Source organism: Coenobita brevimanus, chromosome 99 (assembly GCF_032717465.1).
Source record: "Coenobita brevimanus isolate Jiangsu-jjx chromosome 99, ASM3271746v2, whole genome shotgun sequence".
Lineage (NCBI taxonomy): Eukaryota > Metazoa > Arthropoda > Malacostraca > Decapoda > Coenobitidae > Coenobita > Coenobita brevimanus.
In genome coordinates, this window is record NC_137052.1 from 17,596,957 (window position 1) to 17,618,928 (window position 21,972).

The 21,972-nt window shown below is 40.4% G+C and overlaps 1 protein-coding gene across 1 annotated transcript in view; it reads right to left on the reverse strand.

Annotated features, from left to right (window-relative positions):
* Positions 1-322: 322 nt before the first annotated feature.
* LOC145414444 (uncharacterized) overlaps positions 323-21,972 on the reverse strand; it is a 59,137-nt gene continuing 37,487 nt past the window's right edge. The window contains exons 4-6 of the mRNA XM_080284000.1: positions 20,674-20,834; positions 545-715; positions 323-326 (exon numbers count right to left, since the gene is read on the reverse strand). Coding sequence (XP_080140126.1) covers positions 323-326; positions 545-715; positions 20,674-20,834 — 336 coding nt within the window. The remainder of the gene's footprint in view (positions 327-544; positions 716-20,673; positions 20,835-21,972) is intronic.

The window sequence follows — 21,972 nt, forward strand, 5'->3', positions numbered from 1 at the left end:
CAGATTGAACAACCATGGAGACATGACACATCCCTGTTTCAAACCAACTTTCAAAGAGAAAAATTCACTTAGTTCACCATCCACACGCACTGCAGCCTTCGCACCATCGTACATACTCTTCACAGCATTCAACAACTTCCCATCTACTCCATATATTCTTAACACTTTCCACAATCCTTGTCTATCCACCCTGTCATATGCTTTCTCCAAATCCATGAAAGCCGCATACAACTTCTTTCCCTTCTCTAGAAACTTTTCCACTAACCATCATAATCATTATTATTATTAGACTCACTGTCAGATAGGTAATTACAGTATCAGGCTACCTGTTGACAGGTGTATCTATAAAGGGGGGGCTGGATTCTTGGGGTTCGAATAGTGAATGAAATGAAAGTGTGGCCCAGTTCACTGAACATGTTGATTAGTTTTCCCATTGCTATATAAAAAACAGGGATGATGATGATGATGATGATAACGTTGATGACGATGATGATAATGAAATGATGATGATGATGATGATGATATTATCATTTGAGTGACTGACTGAAATCTTGCCTCTATATCCATTAGTTTATCTTTGAGATGTGGACTGCCATCTTCAGCCAGAGACTTGAATGCATCCAGGATGGGTCGATACCCAGTACAGCGGCACAGGTTGCCATCCAGGGACTGCTCCACCTGCGACATACTCAAGCTGCCAGATGACTTCAGCTGCCTGGAACAAGAAGTATATCTGTCTAGTGTATCTACCTATACCCAGATGTCTTAACCCCTTCACTATGAGGATATATTTTCATTCTATTCTTGCTATCACCAGAGGATTTCATTCATTACCACCCAGGGTTGGCAACAAAGTGGCTGACCCAGTTTTTGCCCACCTAGGATTTTTCAATGAAACCCACTTGGAAAAAAAAAAAAATTACTTCCCCCCAAAAAAAATAATGTATTTAATCACATAAATTCAGTGTAACATAAATGAATGTAAACATGGATAACTGTGCTTACGGCTGGGGAAAACAAATCTCAATATTGTACTGTAGTTTGAATTAAAGGTAAATTTCCTCAGGCAATTATCCAGCGAACATAAACTTTATATCCAGCATTTGCTCATTCTGTAACTTTTTAGGATTACCAGTAAGAGTGTGTTTGACATATATGGTTTTTGCTTAGTAAAGATTAGGGTAAATTTGTTATAGAATCAGTACTTAGGTTAGGCCTAAGCCTAGGCCAGATTAGGTAGGTTAGGCCTAGGCCTAGCCCAGATTAGGTTGTCTCATTACCAAATCCCAATCATCCAAAGATATTTATTATAATCATTGCTACTTTCTGAATATAGATCTATTTGATAGACTTAGATTTGTTACCCCAAGGCTGTCATTACTGTTAAGATGATGTGTACATTCACTTATGGACATGATTCTTCACTTTTTTGTTTTTTCATCATCTAACTCAGTGTTTTCCCATGAGAAGCATAGGAGCCTGGGGCTAGGCAAGTTGGTCCTGACATTTAAGTTGAGAGTGACCAGCCTCACTCATCCCTGACTGGCTTTATATGAGCAATAAACCCCAACCATTCCTTGGATATAAACCTGCACCAGCTCAATCCGACTGGAGCGCTGTAATTACCCACTCAACCACTAGGCGCCATAATGTGGTTATACAGTATGGTTACCACCCAGCATAGTATATGGTTTCCTGGTGTACAGGGAACCATTTGGCTTTTCACTTCATGTAGTGTCACTAGACAGAAGGAAGAGGAAAGAATGAAGGAAAGAAAGAAAAGGAAGAAAGGAAAGAAAGAAGGAAGGAAGGGAGGAAGAAGAATGGGAAATATAAGTTTAAAATTACCAAAGAAAGTTGTAGCAGCAAAGGAAATAAGTCCTTCTCCTACTCAGTGTTGTAGCAGCAAAGGAAATGAGTCATTCTCCTACTACTATATTTAGCAGCAAAGGATCATTCTCCTACTACCGTGTTGTAGCAGCAAAGGAAATGAGTCCTTCTCCTATTACTATGTTTAGCAGCAAAGGATCATTTTCCTACTACTGTGTTGTAGCAGCAAAGGAAATGAGTCATTCTCCTATTAATATGTTTAGCAGCAAAGGATCATTCTCCTACTACTGTGTTGTAGCTGCAAAGGAAATGAGTCCTTCTCCAACTACTGTGTTGTAACAGCAAAGGAAATGAGTCCTTCTCCAACTACTGTGTTGTTGAAGCAAAGGAAATGAGTCCTCCTCCAACTACAGTGATATAGCAGCAAAGGAAACAAGTCCTCCTACTACTGTGTTGTGGCAGCAAAGGAAATGAGTCCTTCTCCTACTATGTTGTGGAAACACAGGAAATGAGTCCTTCTACTACTGTGTTGTAACAGCATAGGAAATGAGTCCTTCTCCTACTATGTTGTGGCAGCAAGGGAAATGAGTCCTTCTCCTACTATGTTGTGGCAGCAAGGGAAATGAGTCCTTCTCCTACTATGTTGTGGCGGCAAAGGAAATGAGTCCTTCTCCTACTACTGTGTTGTGGCAGCAAAGAAAATTAGTCCTTCTCCTCCTACCGTGTTGTAGCAGCAACTGTGTAGTGTGCACTGATCTCTGTCAACTGGTAAGGTGTGCTCTCATGCTGAAACGTTTTACAGTGTAGCAGGCAGCCCAGGGGTAACAAACAAGTCAAAGCATGATCATCCCCCTCATTCAATTCATTGTGTAAAATTCTCATTGTGTAAAATTATAATTTAACTGTGCTGTCCATAATTAGGTATAAACATTATTTTATTTCTTTTATGGTACACTCTGAAAATACCCACCTTTGCCTTTTTTTTTCTTTTTAGGTTATATCTGTGGAAAAAAAAAAAAGTGGGTTCGGCTTTTTTATTTAATTTTTTTTTGTTTTTTGTTAACCCTGTATATCACTATTATCATCCAGATATCTTTTTCCCACCTTAAAATGAGGTGAGGTAAGATCCAAACAGTAAGAAAAACCTACCAGAGGGAGAACTAGCTATATTCTGTCCAATTAAACAGGTCACACACTTATTCACTTATCAGTCAAGCCTCCAGAATCCTGACTTGAAAAAACTCTCATACCGGAGGGGTTATGAGAGACTGTTCCAAACCCTTTTCACTATGATATTTCTTTGTTGATCTGAATAACAGTCAGACTGCAGCAAGAAAATAATAGTGTATTCAGAAACACATCATTGGAATGAATGATTAATCCCAGAAGGAGTGGCCACAAATAACTTGCCTCTATGTCACCTTGTCTTCTGCCAATTGGCTGCCCTCCCTTCAACTCACACCACCCAAATTCATATGCGGTACCTCTCCACTTCATCCTTCCACCTCCTCCTTGGTCTACCCCTCCCCCTCTCTCTCATTCAAATAAATTTTCCTAATCAATCTCACATCCTCCACTCTCCTCACATGGCCAAGTCATCTCCGGATACTTTTAATACATACAATTCAGTGAATTATATTACATGTAATTTAATACTGCTAAAACACACACACACACACACACACAAACACACAACATGAACCTGATATCATGTGCTTTGTAGAGACCAAATTAAGAGAAGATATTGATGTTCATTTGGGAGATGGTAAATACAAACTGTGGAGAAAAGATAGAAAAGAAAAAAAGGGAGGAGGAGTGATGATAGCAGTGAAGAACAACATAAATGTAGATACTGTGGAAATGGGAGAAGGCAGGGCTGAAGTGATATATATGAAATTAGAAACTGGAGAGAATGTTAAGAGAGATATGGCGGTAGTGTATGTTCCCCCAAAGACGAGAGCATGGAAGGATGACGAATACCATGAGATGTTGTCAGATATGGCTAGCTACTTGCAAAAAATAATTGAGAAAAGCAATAATATAATTTTGGTGGGTAACTTTAATTGTAAAGAGGTGAACTGGGAGGAATGGTACTCGGGAGGCGGCGAGGATTCGTGGGGCACTATGTTATTAAATATAATAATGAATAATGTGATGACGCAGTGGGTCAAAGAAGAGACACGGTTTCGAGGTGAGGACACACCAGCAAGGTTAGATTTACTGTTCACCAAAGAACCCGATGTAATAGAATCATTGGAATAGCTCTGTCCTTTGGGAAAAAGTGATCACGTGGTCATTGAGTTCCAGATGTTAATAGGAAACGTCGAGCCAAGAGACGAGCTTCATAGACAGGGTAGATACAACTTTGGCAAAGCAAATTTTACAGGATTGAGAAACTTTTTTGAAAATGTGGATTGGAGAAAATTCAGAGAAACAAGAGAGATACAGAGGAAGTGGGATATCTTTCTAGACCTCTATAATTTGGGAGTGGAAAAATTTGTACCAAGAGTAAGAGGGAAAGAAAACAGGAAAAAGGAGTGGTTTATAGAAGGTGTATGATAGCAAAAAAAGAGAGAGATAAGGCGTGGAACAATTGGAGAAAGAGAGGTAATGACAGAACAAAGGAAGAATATAAAAGAACAAGAAACGAATACACAAGAATACGTAGGGAAGAAAAAAGGAATTTTGAAAAAGGTATAATTGACAAATGCAAGGATGAACCCAAACTGTTTTATAGATTTGTTAATGGCAAACTGAAACAAAAGGAAGGAATCACCAAGCTGAAAGTAGATGGAGAGGTCTTTAAGGATGCGGCAATGCAAGCAGAAATAATGAACAAACGTTTCCAGTCAGTTTTCACTAAAGAAAAGGAGCTTGTGGAAGGGGAGGGAGTGATTAGAAATGTTCCGGTGATGAAAGATATAATTGTGGAGGTGCAGGAAGTGTATAAATTACTGGAAACTCAAGATGTAAGGAAAGCCCCAGGACCTGATGGAATTTCTAATTGGGTACTGAAGAAATGCAGAGAACAACTGGCGGATAAAATTCACAGCTTAATTGTATGCTCCCTGGAAGAGAGGAAAGTGCCAAAAGAATGGAAGAGGGCAAATGTGGTACCAATTTACAAGGGAGGAAACAGGGAAGAACCCCTGAATTATAGACCAGTGTCTCTAACCAGAATGGTCACAAAATTGTGTGAGAGAATCCTGAAAGACAGATGGATAAAATATCTGGAAGAGATGAATATTTTGGCTGAATGTCAGTTTGGATTCAGAAGTGGAAGGTCATGTGTTTCAAACTTGTTGAGCTTTTACTCAAGAGCGATTGATGTGGTACAGGAGAGAGATGGTTGGGTGGATTGTGTGTAATTAGACTTAGAGAAGGCCTTTGACAAGGTACCTCATAAGAGACTTATGTGGAAACTAGAATATATAGGAGGACTAAAGGGGAAACTTCTGGAATGGATGAGAGACTTTTTGAGAGACAGACAAGTGAGGACAGTAATAAAGGAAAAGATGTCTGGATGGAGGGAAGTAACAAGTGGAGTCCCTCAAGGCTCAGTGTTGGCGCCAGTAATGTTCCTGATTTACGTAAATGATATGGTAGATGGAGTGAACAGTTATGCGAGTCTGTTTGCTAATGATGTAAAGATCTTGAGGAAGATAGAGGTTGAGGAGGATTGTAAAATACTGCAGGAGGATTTGGATAGGATACACAATTGGAGCCGGACGTGGGAAATGAAATTTAATGTAAAGAAATGTAAAATATTGGAAATGGGTAAAAGTACCAGGAGACCATCACTGAATTATTTTTTGGGTAATGAATTAATCACAAAAAGGAGAGAAGAGAAAGATTTGGGAGTGCTGGTCCAAGACAGTTGGTCACCAGAAAAGCACATTAACAAGATAGTTGGAGAGACTTATAAGCTCTTGACTAACATAAGAGTAGCATTTCATTATATGGATGAGGAAATGATGAAAAAATTGATAGTGGCCATGATCCGCCTCAGGTTAGAATATGCAGCGGTAGTGTGGTGCCCACACAAAAAGAAAGATATAAACAAGATTGAGAGAATACAAAGAACAGCAACCAAGATGGTCCCCAGTCTGACAGACCTGTCATACAGAGAGAGGCTGGAAAAACTGGATTTGCCTTCGTTAGAGGAAAGGAGAAAGAGGGGAGACATGATTGCGGTGTTCAGGACCATGGTGGGAGTAGATAAAATTGACAAAGAAGATCTGTTTGTATGGGATAAGAGAGCAACAAGAGGACATGGAATGAAATTGAAAAAGTCAAGCTGCTTGAAGGATATCAAGAAATATAGCTTTCCTTACAGAAGTATAGACTTATGGAATAGCCTGGACAAAGAGATCGTCCAGTCAAAAAACTTAAACGAGTTTAAAGTTAAATTCGACTTATTGAGAAACAGCGACGGAAACCCACGAGCATAGTACATTCTGTGTATATCACAATTAGGTATATTCTTAAATATTTGGAACGACTTAGACAAAGAGGTGGTGCATGAGAAAAACATTCATGTGCGTAAAGGTAGACTTGATAAATGTGGATATGGAGACAGGACAACACGAGCATTGCTCAATTCCTGTATACTACAAATAGGTAAATACAAATAGGTAAATACACACACACACACACACACACACACATATTTACTAGGCAAGAAAATGATACTGACAGTTTAATATATCACCCTCCATTCGGCAAAAGCAACCATGCAGTACTAAATTGCAACTTCAGGGTAGCATATGAGGCGTCTCGTGGAGAAGGGGTGAATGCGCCATATTTTTTTTTTTTTTTTTTTAGTTATGGGCGTTTAAAGTTCAGGAATAGGTGGCAGACATAGAATATTATAGAATAGCATGTTATTAAATATCATTAGAATCCTCTGGAAGAGGAAAATTTATACTGCAGAAAAAATGAAAAAAAAAAACACACAGTAAAACACGCGATGGTGTTTTTTCAGCATATAGTAATTATTGTTCAATCAACTTGAAATTCATTCCTGTATTAGATGTAAATGAAACTAAGATACTGTGAAATTTTCAGCCAAAAATTCCTATAATTAATATTTTTCCTATAATTATTAATGAAATATTTTCATCTCCTTATCAGCAACAGGTTGTTTTATTGTGTGTATGATAACCATTATATTGTTAATGACTGACACAATGAAGTTATAATACCCATCAACTATTTACAACTCCAACCGCACACCAAGATGAAGAGGGGGGGGGGAACTAATGGTTAGTAGTTGAGGACGTCATCGGAGTGTAAACAAAGCCAGGCTTCACTCACGTGCTTGGCGGGATGACTAGCGGGGATGCTAGCACACGTCTGATAGGCTGAGAGGCGGCCCTTTAACTCTGACAGAGGGAGCCGCTCACCCACTGGCTGGGCGCGTGCCAACATTCGCCATTACCGCTCTGAAATCACAGACCCTCCCTGCCCTCCTCCTCCCCTCCACGTGTGCAAAACAAGGGAGACTGAACCTAGAATCCTGAACCCACATGGGTCGGAATCAGAAAACGCTCTTCACCACGAGATTTTCAGTGCTTCCATCTATCGGAAAACATGCATAACTCATTTTTGATGGGGGTGGCGCATTCGCCCCTTGTCCACGAGACTCCTCATATGACATAGCTAACAGCAAAGAAAGTTACAAAAAGAGCCTAAACTATAAAAAGGGAAATTATCATGACCTAAAGAAGTACTTCTTAGAAACTGATTAGGAAAAGAAGCTTAGAGGAAAAGATTTAAATGCTGTATATAAAAAATTCTGTGAATTTTATGAAATAGGAGTCCAGAAGTACATCCCATAGCACAAAGAAGCAGAAAAGAAAATAAAGAAATGGTTCAATACAGAATGTAAAAAATCAAAAGAAAGAAGACATTTGTTGTGGAATAGATACAGAAGACACAATAGTGAAAGGGCATATAATAATTACAAACAGGCAAGAAACGACTATACAAGAATAAGGACGGAAGCCCAAAAACAGTTTGAGGAGGATATCATAAAAAAAAGTACTGATCAACAAAAGCTATTTTACAGTTACATCAGAAGCAAAACCAAAGTAAAAGATAAAATACAATCCATTACGGACGAGGGAATCACCTATACACAAGAGAAGGATATTTGTGAAGCACTAAATAAGAATTTCCAATCAGTTTTTATAGAAGAAAAATTTTTCGAGAGGGACTATGTGGAACATGCATGCCCACACATACTACAGTACAATCCCAGCTATCCGGTATCCAGACAAACGGAATACTCAGAACAACGGGAAAATTCAAGGGCTGGTAAAAATGTCAGTAAGTTATAACTGTGCGCCAATTTGAATGGACCGCCAAACCGCCGTTTGATTGTGTCACACAAGGCTGGGTGAAGTCAGACAAAGCGAGGTGAAGGCATTTCCGGCTAATGTAAATCCCTAGCAAATCCTCTTAACCACCCCTTCTCTCCCCCTCTTTCCCCTACTTGATTTCAGTCATCCTCCACACCCTCCAAAAATCACCAGTCTGCATTTTGCCACCAGAGAGTAAACAAGCTCTCTTGCTATTGTGCTCCTCTGATAGACGGTAATTTGTACACTCCAAAATGCCTAAAGTGCAAACTAAACGTAAGCGTATCGTGCTTACCAAGAAACAGAAGCTGGACATATGCAACAGACTTGAAAAAGGCAAACATTATAAAACACTAATGGCTGAATATAAATGTTAATAGGAATGAAAGTTTAATTTGTTGGAAGAAAAATAAATAAATAATACGCCTGCATTTCATACGTACGTCATATATTTTATTTTCTGTAAAAAAGCTGAGTGGCGGGTGAGGGGTGGAGTGATGGAGGTCAGGTGGGGAAGAAGAAGAACAGTCAGAAACGTAAACAAACTCACGTGGGGGCACAGGTGTCGTGATAATTCTACAGTGCAGTCTTAACACATCATCAGTTCACTAATAAATGTTCAAGCTTTTATTTCTTCATTTTATTTTTCAATTTTTATGAGTACAGTACATATAATGAATACAGTAATTCGGTAAACAATGGACTAGTGCACTTTGCAGTACTGCAAATTGCTAGACATTGCACGCACGTCCGTTATGACCATGGTGTGTGTTTACAAGGCAGTTTTTCAGGCGGAATCTCTTAGTGTAACCCCTAATGTGACTGGTGAGTACCTGAACTGTATTTACTGCTGTGATAGCCTTTATATAGATTTGACTTGAAAATCAGAAATACGGGAAAAATCTGTAACCGGGAAGGTAAATTCCCCAAACCACCCGGTTAACTGGGATTGTACTGTACCAGATATACAAATATCAGAAAAAGTAATACAGGAGGAGTTAAGTAAATTAGACAGAGGAAAAGCAAATGGTCCTGATGAAATTTCATGTTGGGTTCTACGAGAATGTGCAAAGGAGTTAAGTAAACCATTATTTTTAATTATCAAGAAATCCTTGAGTCAAGGTAAACTACCTGATATTTGGAAGAAAGCAAACATTGTCCCCATATTCAAGAAAGGGAATAGACAAAATCCACTCAACTACCGACCAGTATCACTGACCAGTGTTATAAGCAAGGTATTAGAAAATCTATCTATCTATTGCCAGACGCCTCAATCCCGTTTGGGGTGGCCACAAACAAATCGCCTCCAAGTCGCCCTGTCCCCCGCCATTTCACTGCCCTGCTCCCAACTCACAACCCCCTCTCTCATATACCTCTCCACCCCATCCCTCCATCTCATCCTCGGCCTCCCCCTCCCTCTTCCCCCCTCCACCTCACTCACATACACTCTCTTCGTCAGTCTTTCACCCTCCATCCTCTCCACATGGCCAAACCACCTCAGTGTGTTCCTCATAACGCTTCCTATCACATCCACATCCACACCACAACGCTCCTTTATTAGAAAAGCTTGGGTAAATCATCTAGAAGAACACAATATGATAACAGAAAGACAGTTTGGTTTCAGAAAAGGAAAATCATGTGTTACTAATCTCTTGAGCTACTATGACAGAGTAAGACACAATACAGGAAAGAGAAGGATGGGTGGACAGTATCTATTTAGATTTCAAGAAAGCATTTGACACAGTACCACACCAAAGACTTTTATGGAAACTTTACCATCAAGAAGGAATTCGAGGCAAACTGTATTGTTGGATGCAAGATTTTCTCATAAAAAGAGAAATGAGAACAGTACTAAGGGGAAATTACTCATCATGGAAAGAAGTGACTAGTGGAGTACCACAGGGTTCAGTGCTGGCACCAATCATGTTTTTAGTGTATAGAAATGATATAGACAGTAACACTGGAAATGAAAGCTATCTAAATACGTTTGCAGATGATGCAAAAATACAAAGGAGAATTACTAACACAGACTCTTGTAAAGAGCTACAAGAATAATTAAATAAACTTAATGAATGGAGTAATACATGGCAAATGGAATTCAATGTGGACAAGTGTCATGTAATCAAGTTTGGTAATAGTGGAAAAAGACCTGATTGGGATTATACGTTAGGAAATAAAACCCTACATAGATCAGAAAGAGACAAGGACCTAGGTGTGATTATCAATAACAGACTATCTCCGGCTGACCACATCAGTGAGAAGGTACAGAACATGTATACACTGCTTGCAAATATGAGAATAGCATTCACATACATAAATGAAGTCATGCTAAGAAAGATAATAACATCATTCATCAGACCAACCCTGGAGTATGCATCAGTAGTCTGGAGTCCTCATCTCAAAAAACACATAGACAAGATTGAAAAAGTTCAAAGGACCGCTACAAGATGGGTACCAAGCTTAAGGGATCTAAGCTACGAAGAAAGACTAAATAAACTGAATCTACCAACACTACAGGAGAGAAGGAAAAGAGGTGACATGATAATGCTATATAAATGTATATCAGGGAAGGAGAAAATAGACATAAATGATTACTTAACCTATGGGGAAGCATCAGCAAGAGGACACTGCAAATAACTGCATAAGAAAAGAGGTGATAAAGACGTAAGGAAATTCAGTTTCCCAAACAGAGTAATTGATCAATGGAATGCACTACCGAATGAAATAGTGTGAGCCAAAACAATTCACAAATTTAAGGATATGTACGATAAATATGATTTAAGACATGGGACAGTACGAGCTTGTCTCATTCCTGTAAAGATACAATTAGGTAAGAACACACACACACACACACACACACACACACACACACACACACACACACACACACACACAAAGGCATGGAATGAAGAGGAATATCAGGAGATGTTGTCGGACATGGTTAGATACCTAGAGAAAGTGATTGAAAAAAGCAACACCATAATTCTGATGGGTGACTTCAATGGAAGCGTTCGCGCTGAGTGGAAAATCTGCCAGACACTATCAGAAACTATGTCTCATTTTCATTTTGAAGGGCTAAGGGGGTCTTAGTTAAACTTCTGTGTTCTTTTTCTGATCGATATTTACGATATTGGTTAAGCAAATACCCTTAAAAAAATGTAAATTACTCTTACTTGTGCTATTTCATCCAAAATATCATAGAAAAATTCGTACATTTATATATTCCCCCCTAAGAAGGTTAGGACAGTATCTGCCAATAAGACTGTTTTTGGACTGTAAGAAGCAAAAAAGGCGTATGAATAATGACATCCGTGTATAATCCGACTTGTACAAAAAATGGCAAATATGGTCTATCCATAGTTCAATATTTATTAGACTCTAAAATGTTACGGCGTATCGAAGCCTAGCGTTGCCAGACGTACGAAGCAAGCCAGCTGATGGAGTAGATCACAGTGTGAGTAAAGACACAGCTGTTTGGGTTTGCTTGGAAAACTTGTTGTACCAGAGGCAGCAACTAAATATCAACATGCTTTCTTGAAATCAATTTAAGTTTTATTCTTACACTCAGAGAGTTTAATGTGTTAGTATGAATTATAACTAACTATTATTGTTGGTTAAAGATATACATATATATTTCTATGCATGCATAAACCAGGCTGCAACCGCTGTGAAATATTTTTTATATTACTGTGGTGTTGATTTGGAGAAAGCATATGACAGGGTGGATAGACAAGGATTGTGGAAAGTGTTAAGAATATATGGAGTAGATAGGAAGTTGTTGAATGCTGTGAAGAGTATGTACGATGGTGCGAAGGCTGCAGTGCGTGTGGATGGTGAACTAAGTGAATTTTTCTTTTTGAAAGTTGGTTTGAAACAGGGATGTGTCATGTCTCCATGGTTGTTCAATCTGTACATGGATGGAGTAATAAAAGAGGTACAAGGTAGGGTAGTGGATGTTGGAGTGGCCCTGGTGAGAGAGGATAGTGTTTGGAAATTCCCTGTACTGTTGTTTGCAGATGATACTGTGTTGTTAAGTGAAGACGAAGGGGAGCTGCAAGGCTTGGTGGATGAGTTTGAGAGAGTGTGTAAGAAACGGAATCTAAAGGTGAATGTAGGGAAGAGTAAAGTGATGGTCTTTGAGAGAGATGAAGTCAGTGAATGTATAGCGAGGTTGGATGGTGAGGAATTGGAAAATGTGAGTACGTTTAAGTACTTGGGCAGTGTGATGAGTAAGGATGGAGGTTTGGAGGGTGAAGTGCTTGAAAGGGTACAGCAGGGAAGAAAGGTTGCTGGTTCTTTGAAAGCAGTGATAAGAAACAGGGAAGTGAGCATGGAAGTGAAAAAGTTACTACATGACAGTATTGTGATACCAACTCGAACGTACCGAAGTGAAGCTTGGACGTTGTTGGAAGGACACAAGTCAAGAGTGAGAGCAGTGGAAATGAGTTATTTAAGAGGAGCCTGTGGAGTCACATGGAGAGACAGGCTGACGAATGCGGATATAAAGGAGCGTTGTGGTGTTGATGTGGATGTGATAGGAAGCGTTATGAGGAACACATTGAGGTGGTTTGGCCATGTGGAGAGGATGGAGGGTGAAAGACTGATGAAGAAAGTGTATGTGAGTGAGGTGGAGGGGGGAAGAGGGAGGGGGAGGCCGAGGATGAGATGGAGGGATGGGGTGGAGAGGTATATGAGAGAGGGGGGTGTGAGTTGGGAGCAGGGCAGTGAAATGGCGGGGGACAGGGCGACTTGGAGGCGATTTGTTTGTGGCCACCCCAAACAGGATTGAGGCGTCTGGCAATAGATAGATAGATAGATTTTATGCTGCATTTACAAAGCACTGTTTTATTGAGAAGAAATAGAATATTTACATATTTTTGCAATATATAAGATGCATGAAAAAGGCCATTCAATCATTGCCCAACAAGTGATTTTTTTTCCATCTGAAAAATTAAAATATCAGTGATATCTGACATTTCTCCAGTCGTGCAAACGCTCTCATTGCAAAGATGTGAACTGGGAGAACTGGGACTCAGGAAATAGCAAAGATTTGTGGGGCAGTATACTATTAAATACTGTACAGCGAAGGATAATTGTAATGACCCAGTGGGTCAACGAACAGGCAAGATTTAGGGGGGATGACACACCAGCAAGACTAGATTTAACCCGCCACGTGCCAGTGCTGTTTTAAAACGGTCTGACATAATTCCACGGCCAGTGCCAGTGCCTTTTTAAAACAGTTTAAAATTTAAAAAATTCACTGTAACCACATTTTTCAAGATTTGCGGGTAAAAACTGGCAGGCATGTATGGTAACTGTTCCTCTACCATCCCCCAGGCTTCCATTTCGCCAACTTTATTATTTCAGTCACTTCCTTTGTGATATGTGTTTGTGAAACATAGCCTTCTATCATGAAGTCCATGGTTCTCATGGGTTTGGCAATATTCTCTAAGTAAGTAGGTAATTCGTATAAAGGCCATACACTCACTCACTCCCCCCCCTCACGCTCGCTCTACCTCACTCTGTCTGTGTGCCTCACCCAGTGCTGTACATAGTGAAGGCATTTTGTAAATATTTTCATGTAGGTTGTAAATATTTTCCTATAACTGTAAGGGTTATATAGTGAAGTCATGTTGTAAATACCTTCTTGTAAGTGCCAGAACTGTACATAATGAAGTCAGGTTATACCTATCTTCAACTAAGTGTAAGAAAATGCATTCACAGTGAGAAAGACAAGCAAATTGTGATAGATGATGAAGTAATAAGTAATCAAAAAAGTGTACTAAACATTGCTATACCTTCCCAGCATAATTCGTTTTCGTTTTTAAAGGCTCCACCATGCTTGCATGTGTCGGCCTTGGTCACCTAATGGCAGCTCTCCACGCTGCACGATCCACTGCAGCCTCCCTGTTCAGTCCCTTAACCCTAAGGTCACACTTAATGACCTCGTCTCATGTCTTTCTTAGTCTACCCCTCATAACCCAACCCCCAATATTAACACTTCTCACCTTCCTCACCCAATTATCATCCCCCATCCTCTCCACATGTCCAAACCATCTCAATCTACCTCTCCTCATCACAACACCAATACACTCCAGGCCCATCCTACCTCTCAACTCTTCCATTGTAAACCCAGCCCCTCCAGGCCTTGGACACAGGGACGCACTGCACATCCACCTAATCATTGTCATTTCTATACGTCTGAGCCGGCGAATATCTTCCTCCTTTACTGCCCAGGACTCACTACCATACAGCATTACACTCCTATCACATGCTGCATACAAAGACCCCTTAGCACGTAGGGAGAGTCCTCTCAATGTCAGGAGAGGCAAGAGCTCCCTGAACTTCTTCCAACCACTCCTCACCCTAGCCACAGAGCTAGCTCCAGCCCCACCTCCAGATCAACAACATGTCTCCCAAATAACAAAACTCTTCCACATACTCAAGAGATTCACCAGCAAGTTCAATCCTTTCACGTCTGACAATCTCCACCTGCTCACCCCGACACACCGTACACATAAAATCAGCATTATCTCGCAGTCTACCTCTGATACCACTACATCTCTTATGCACCCATTTATCACAAACACCGCAAAAGATGGAATTACTTCCCATGCCCTTGTGGCATACTGCACATGGCCACTCTCCCTCGTCTTTGACAGTACTGCCACCAACCCCAGATATCATCACTTTTGTTTTATCTGCATTTACCCTTAAACCCTTGTGCCCCATACCATCTCTCCACTTCCTAAACCTTTCCTCCGCCTCCCTTTCATTCTCTGCAATCAACACCAAATCATCAGCATACAACAACTCCCACGGAAGTCCGTTTCTAAAGTCACGTGAAAGGGCTTCAAGTACCATGATAAACAACATGGGACTCAAGACTGACCCCTGATGCACACATACATTAATTCATTCATTCATTGCCAGACGCCATGTATCCCAGACGGGGTGGCCAATGGCTTAGAGTTAATTGTTTTACAGGGAGGGGCACTAATCCTCCACCAACCCCACTCGACACGTAGGGATCCCAACGGCACACATACATTCACGGAAAACTCATCACTCTAATCTCCATTCACTCTTACCTGGGTGTGAGCACCCACATACATAGCCATAACCACCCAAACCAGCCACTCCTCCAAGCCAGGCTTTCTCATTGCCCACTTCACCACCTCTCCTGGGACTCTGTCAAAAGCCTTTTCCAAATCAACAAAAACAAAATAAAGATCCCTTTTCCTACCAATATATTTTTCCTGAAGCTGACGAACAATGAATATAGCATCAGTGGTCCCCCTACCTGGCACAAACCCAAACTGCATCTCATCAATATTCACTCTTGCTCTAATCATACATTCTAAAACTCTCTCCATTACCTTCATTATCTGATCTAAAAGCTTTATACCTCTATAATTTCCTCTTTCCAGGGCATCACCCTTCCCTTTATACACATTTACAATTACACTCTTCAGCCAATCATCTGGGAGAACACACTCATAAATAATCTTATTTATCAGGTCAGTGACTAAACTCACCCCTATATCGCCTGAGGCCTTCAACATTTCGGCAGTCAACCCAGACACACCTGCTGCCTTCCCCACCCTCATCCTGCCTATTGCCTCACTCACAGTAGCAGAATCAATCAAAGGCCAAGGGCCACACATTGGATCTGCTGGCTCCAAACCTTCTCTGTCCCATTCAAACTCCTCATTGAACAACCGGTTATAATGCTCTCTCCATGCATCTTTAATATCCTTGCTGTTCACCACTACCCTTCCTTCATCATTCACACACTGCTCACCTATAATATCCTGATTATCCATCTTTACTTGACCTGCCACCCTAAATATCATAATTTTCCTTTCCCCATGATTTAGGTTATCAAGTAAAAGTCTCTGACTCAGACTTTTCCCTGTATACCTCTCTTCTAGCCCTACGCTTGGCAGCCAAATATTCCTCTTTGCTACCACCCTTCTTCCATTCCCGGAAAAGCCTTCTTTTCTTCTTAACTGCAGCTTCTACACCCTCATCCCACCACCAAGTTACTTTATGTCTTGGTGGTCCTCTTCTCCAACTGCATCAGTAACTTTACATCAGTAACTCTCAAGAGATTGTTCTTGAGGGCTCTGTACTGTTCATTAATGCCTCGGTCTACAGCTCCCTGTTCAGCCACCACTCTCCTCAACTCGCTATAGAAAGCATCCCTTACTACTTGGTTTTTCAGCTTCCATATTTTCCTCCTAGGTACATAAGTCCTCTTTTTCATCACTCGTTCTTTAAGCACCATATCACAAATCAGTAGTTTGTGCTGCTGCACACACTCCTCACTTCCTATAACTTTAACATCCCTCACTAACCTCCTATCGGCCCTCCTAACCAGAAAATAATCTATCTGACTGCTATTTCTCCCAGACTCATACATAATTAACTTACTGTCTCTTTTCCTAAAATATGTGTTGCACACAATCATGTCCGTTGCCTCCCCAAACTCGAGTATCCTTTCCCCTTCTGCATTCCTTAGACCATACGCACATCCCCCATGCACTCCTTCATAACCCTGTGCTGCTTCACCTACATGACCATTTAAGTCTCCTCCCAAAATCACTATCTCATTATCCCGCATACCACCCACTACACGTATTAAATCATCCTAAAATCTATCTTTCTCTGCTTCATCCAATCCTGCCTGTGGAGCATATGCCAATATAATCGCAGCTATCTTTCTACCCAACAGAATTTTCACTACCAAAATCCTATCACTTACTCTCAAAACATTCATAACATATTCCACCCATTTCTCTGCAACCATCACACCAACACCTCCATATCCGTCTGTCCCCTCCTGCCAAAACAACTTATAGCAACAGTCCTTCCCAACAATCTTTCTGGCTGATCCACCCATGTACCGGACTTCCTGCAAACACGCCACATCCACCCACCTCCTATTGAATGCCTCAGCGACTTCCCCCGCTCTTCCCCTCAAACTTCCCACGTTCCATGAACCCACCCTCATCTGAGTATACCTTACACAGGAAACGGCTTTCTCTCACCTACATGGTGAGCGTGAGAGAGCAGGTATACCTGTATATGAGTATGCAGGACTCAATAAAACCCATCTCAGATCTTTGGCGCGGATTTTAATGGTGAAATTCGTTGTTTTCACATAAAAATCTATCATTTTAACCCATAAAAAAAGGTCCAAAAATGGCCGGCACGGAGGCAACCCATTGGGCTAAAAAAAAAAAAGCTGGCACGTGGTGGGTTAATTCTAACCAAAGAACCTGATGCAACTGAATTTCTGAAATATCTGTGTCCTATAGGAAAAAGTGACCATGTAGTGAGAGTTCCAAATGATAGGTGGAAGTAGGGAGACAAAAGATGAGCTATAATAGCATAGAAGATACAACTCGTGGAAAGCAAACTTTACAGGACTGAGAACATTTTTCGAAATGGACTGGCAAGAATTCTGGGAAACAAGTGAGATACAGATGAAGTGGGATATCTTTCTAGACTTCTATAGTACGAAAATGGAAAACTATGTGCCAAAAGTTAGTGGGAATGAGGGCTGGAGAAATGACTGGTTTAAAAAAAAAGGGTGTATGATACCAAAGAAAGTGATAAGGCATAGAACAAATGGAGAAAGAGAGGTAAAGAAAGAACAAAGGAAAAATATAAAAGAACTAGAAATGACTATACAAGAATACGTAGAAAGGAAGAAAGAAACTTCGAAAAAGGTTCGAAGGGTTAGTTGACAAATGTAAGGAAGAACCTAAATTGTTTTTTTTTCCATGAGTGAAGTGATGGTTATTGAGAGAGAAGGTGACTCCCAGTGCAATGTAACAGTGAATGGAGAGAGACTGGAATTGGTGAGAGAGTTCAAATACCTGGGTACAGTGATAGAAAAGAGAGGAAAATGTGCAAAAGAAGTTGAAAGTTGAGTGACACAAGGAAGAAAAGTAGCTGGTGCAATGAAGGCCTTGATAAGAAACAGACGCTTGACTGTTGCAGCTGCACGAGGCTTACATGACGGAGTGTTGGTGCCAACTTTAACATATGGATGTGAGACTATGGTGTGGCATGAAAATGGAAAGTCAAGAGTAAGAGCAGTGGAGATGGGACTGCTGAGGAATGTAGGTGGAGTACAGAGGGTGGATAGGATACGAAATAATGTGATTCGTGAAAGATGCGGAGTGACGAAGTCAGTGGACACCAGAACTGAAGAGAGCGTACTGAGATGGTATGGTCATGTGGAGAATGGATAACAATAGAGTGGTGAAGAAGGCATATCAGAGCGAATTCGAAGGAGGGAGGAGGTGAGGTAGGCCAAGGAGGAGGTGGAGAGATATGGTGGATGAATGTATGAGCAAGAGAGGTTTGGAAGTCGGTGAGGCTAGGGAACTGACAGGAGATCGAGCTGGCTGGATGAATTTTGTGAGATGTGCATGATCAGGGATTTTTGGCACCCCTTTTTAACGTGGCAGCATCTGGATTGACTCTGTCGGATATGATATGTGAAGCTACAAAATGTGGTGAATGTTTTTGGCGTATCCGATAGAGCCAGGATTCCGGGGGTTTGAATGATGAGTGAATGGAAGTGTGGCCCATTGGACTGGGCAATTTTGGGCTGTCTGGACATTGCTACTCCTCACCCTGCTCTTGGGTGGGAAAGGAGGTGCGGATGATGATGATGATGATGATTCTTGGTGTTTAGCATTACTGTACTTTGGATATTCTTATGTATGTTTTGATGTCTTAATATGGCAGATTGACCTGAAAAGTGCCAAAGTAGGAGGGGTACTGTACATACAGTAGTGTATAGGCAGGGTACTTTTTGGTTTTCATTTTCCATTTTTTTTTTTTTGGCATGGTTTTCTAAGTGTTTAGTATCATTTTGGATATACCTATGTGTGTTTTGATGTCTAAATATGACAGAATGACCAGAAAACACTGCCAAAATTAGAAGAGGTACTGTACACACAGTAGTGTATAGGTAGGGTGTATTTTTGGTTTTCAATGTTTTTTTTTTTGCATAGTTTTCTTGGTGTTTACAATTATTTTGGATATTCCTATGTGTGTTTTAATATCTAAATATGGCAGAATGACCAGAAAACACTGCCAAAATTAGGTACTGTACATACAGTAGTGTATAGGTAGGGTGCTATTTGGTTTATATACTGTATACATATTTTTTACATGGTTTTCTTTGTGTTAAATATGGTTTTCGATAGTCCTATGTGTGTTCTGACGTCTAAATATTCCTGAATGACCGGAAAACACTGCCAATGTAGGCAGAGGCACTGTACAAATAGGTTAGGTATAGGTTGGAGGTTGGGTAAAGGCAGGGTCTGGGTGCAGTAAAGGGGATATTGTTTATTATCCAGACATTGCCCCTACGGGGACAAGCCTTCGGCTCTATTATATTGGATAACTGAGGGACTACTGTATATCTCTAAAATATCGGCGTTGAATAAATGAGTGAATAAAAAAATATGGTACTGTAATTTTTTTTTTTTCTTCTTTTATTTGGAAGATTATTTATTAATCTATTACATGTAGTAATTTCATAACAACACAGTTACAAATAAGGGCAGGGGAATGAAGTGATTGGAAACATATATAATATTGAGCCAGCCACTACTAGAATGGCTGAGTGTGGTCAAAGACCGTAAGATATTTCTGTTCCATATGCCATAAAAACCTTTCTAACAGAGCTAGTTTTTTTTTTTTTTTTTTGCAAAAATCATCGCAAATAAATGATCTACAACTTTCTCTCAACAAGCATTGACGAAATGTTTATATATCTTTGAGAAATCGGCGTTGAGTAAGTGAGTGAACGATAAAATATAATCATTTATTTCACCCCCCCTTTTTTTTTCTTCATTAGGAAGATCATTTACCCATTTAAAACATGCTGCAGTTTCATAATCACACAGCAATAAATCCGGGCAGCGGAGAAAGTTGAATGGAAACATTTTCCGATATCGTGGACATCGCCGAGTGAGGGGTGTGTGACGTGTAAGGTCTGGGCCACCCCATGGGGGTCATGCAGTACTCAGAAGCAGTCGAACGCAGGCTGCGTCAAAAGAGTACGAGAGGGTTAATCATGTAATGGTAAGGAAGAATAAGTGGATGAAGAAAGTAACATGACAGGTGCTCTAAAGGTTTAGAATGAGAAAAAATGTGTGAGTACTGATGATACAAAAATGAAGTGTTAGTGCTCATTTTAGCATATGAGTGAGAGACTCAGGAATGGCATAAGGAATCATGAGCGAGAGATGCAGAAGTGGATGAGATAAGGAATGTTTGTGGGGTGTACATGTTAGATAATGAGTTATCAAGGAAAAAAAAATTGATTACATTGGCTTGTTATGCCTATATAGTCAACTGAACATGAAATTTTCAGTTATTTTATAATTTTAAAATAAAAATTATGATTTTTCCTCATAATGCACACAACAAAGAGTACAGGTGAACTTACCCATATATAGCCATAATCATGCCAGGTGAGCAATAGCCACACTGTGTGCCATAGAAGCCATCTAGAGCCTTCTGCAGGGAATGGTAGCCTTTGTAGCGGTTGCCCAGGTGCTCAACTGTCTCAATACTCCACCCTGAGCATGAGTACACCAGCGTCTGACACTGAAATTTAACACAGCTCAACTTACTCCACTGCTTAGTGTACTGTGCATCTTGTGTATGACAGAACAAGTGGCTTTTTTTTGCAATTTTAACCTTTTCAGGCCAATTTTTTAATTACATTCTTGCTACCATCAGACAATTTTTGTTTACCTTGGGACAGAGCACTAATAGTGAAGGGATTAACCTCTCCGTGACCGCCGGCGTCAAAAGACATTTAGCTGATAAATGGCCACAGGCGTCATTTGGGAGCAGCCTATAGAAAACGGTGAAATTTTTTCGAGAAGTGAAAGAATGTTCTCAACATCTTCAGACTGACCTAACCCCACCAATCAGTTCAGAGCCTGCTGCTGTAATGAGTGGATTTTCAATATTTTCACTCCAGGCCATGCCTAAACAAGCACAACTACACCCATTATCTCGACCCAGGCAGAAAAGATCATCTTTGTCCTCTATTGCAAAACACACACAACCTCCTGTTTACAATTATGAAATAATACAGGCACAAACAAAAAAGAGTTGATAATAAGAGAAAAATACATTTTAGTCTTGGTATCTTTACCTATTTGCTCAGGTTTGTTGTACTTGTTTGGATCATTTAATGCAGTGCAATTTGTAGAAAGCTGTGAAAACTTTCGGGAAGTGAACGAACATCTGGGACATGAGACTGAACTTCACTTCACACTCTCACACCTCATTTGTCGGTTCACTACCACTGCCGTGATGAGTGGATGTACAATTTTTTCGCTCATGGCCATGCCTAAACACACGTAGTTACACCCCTTCTCTCGACCCAGACCCAGAGAGAAAATATCATCTTTCTCCTCCCTTGCCAAACTCACACAACCTCCCTGTTTATGATTATAAATAAACACAGCAATAAACAAAAAAGACATGAAAATAAAAGACAAATTAATTTTTGTTTGGTATCTACCTATTTGCTCAGGTTTGTTGCACTGTTTTTAATCATGTTACATATTCTTTGTCTTTTACAAGCATAACAGGAAAGTTTTCTGTGTTCTCGTGATGCTTTCATGGGTGAAAAGGCCTTCGTTCCCTTCCTGCTAATCAGCTCGAGCGAGGTGTGAATGGCAGGTCGTCTTGCAATTCAACCCTCACTGTCCACCCTGTACACTCAAGG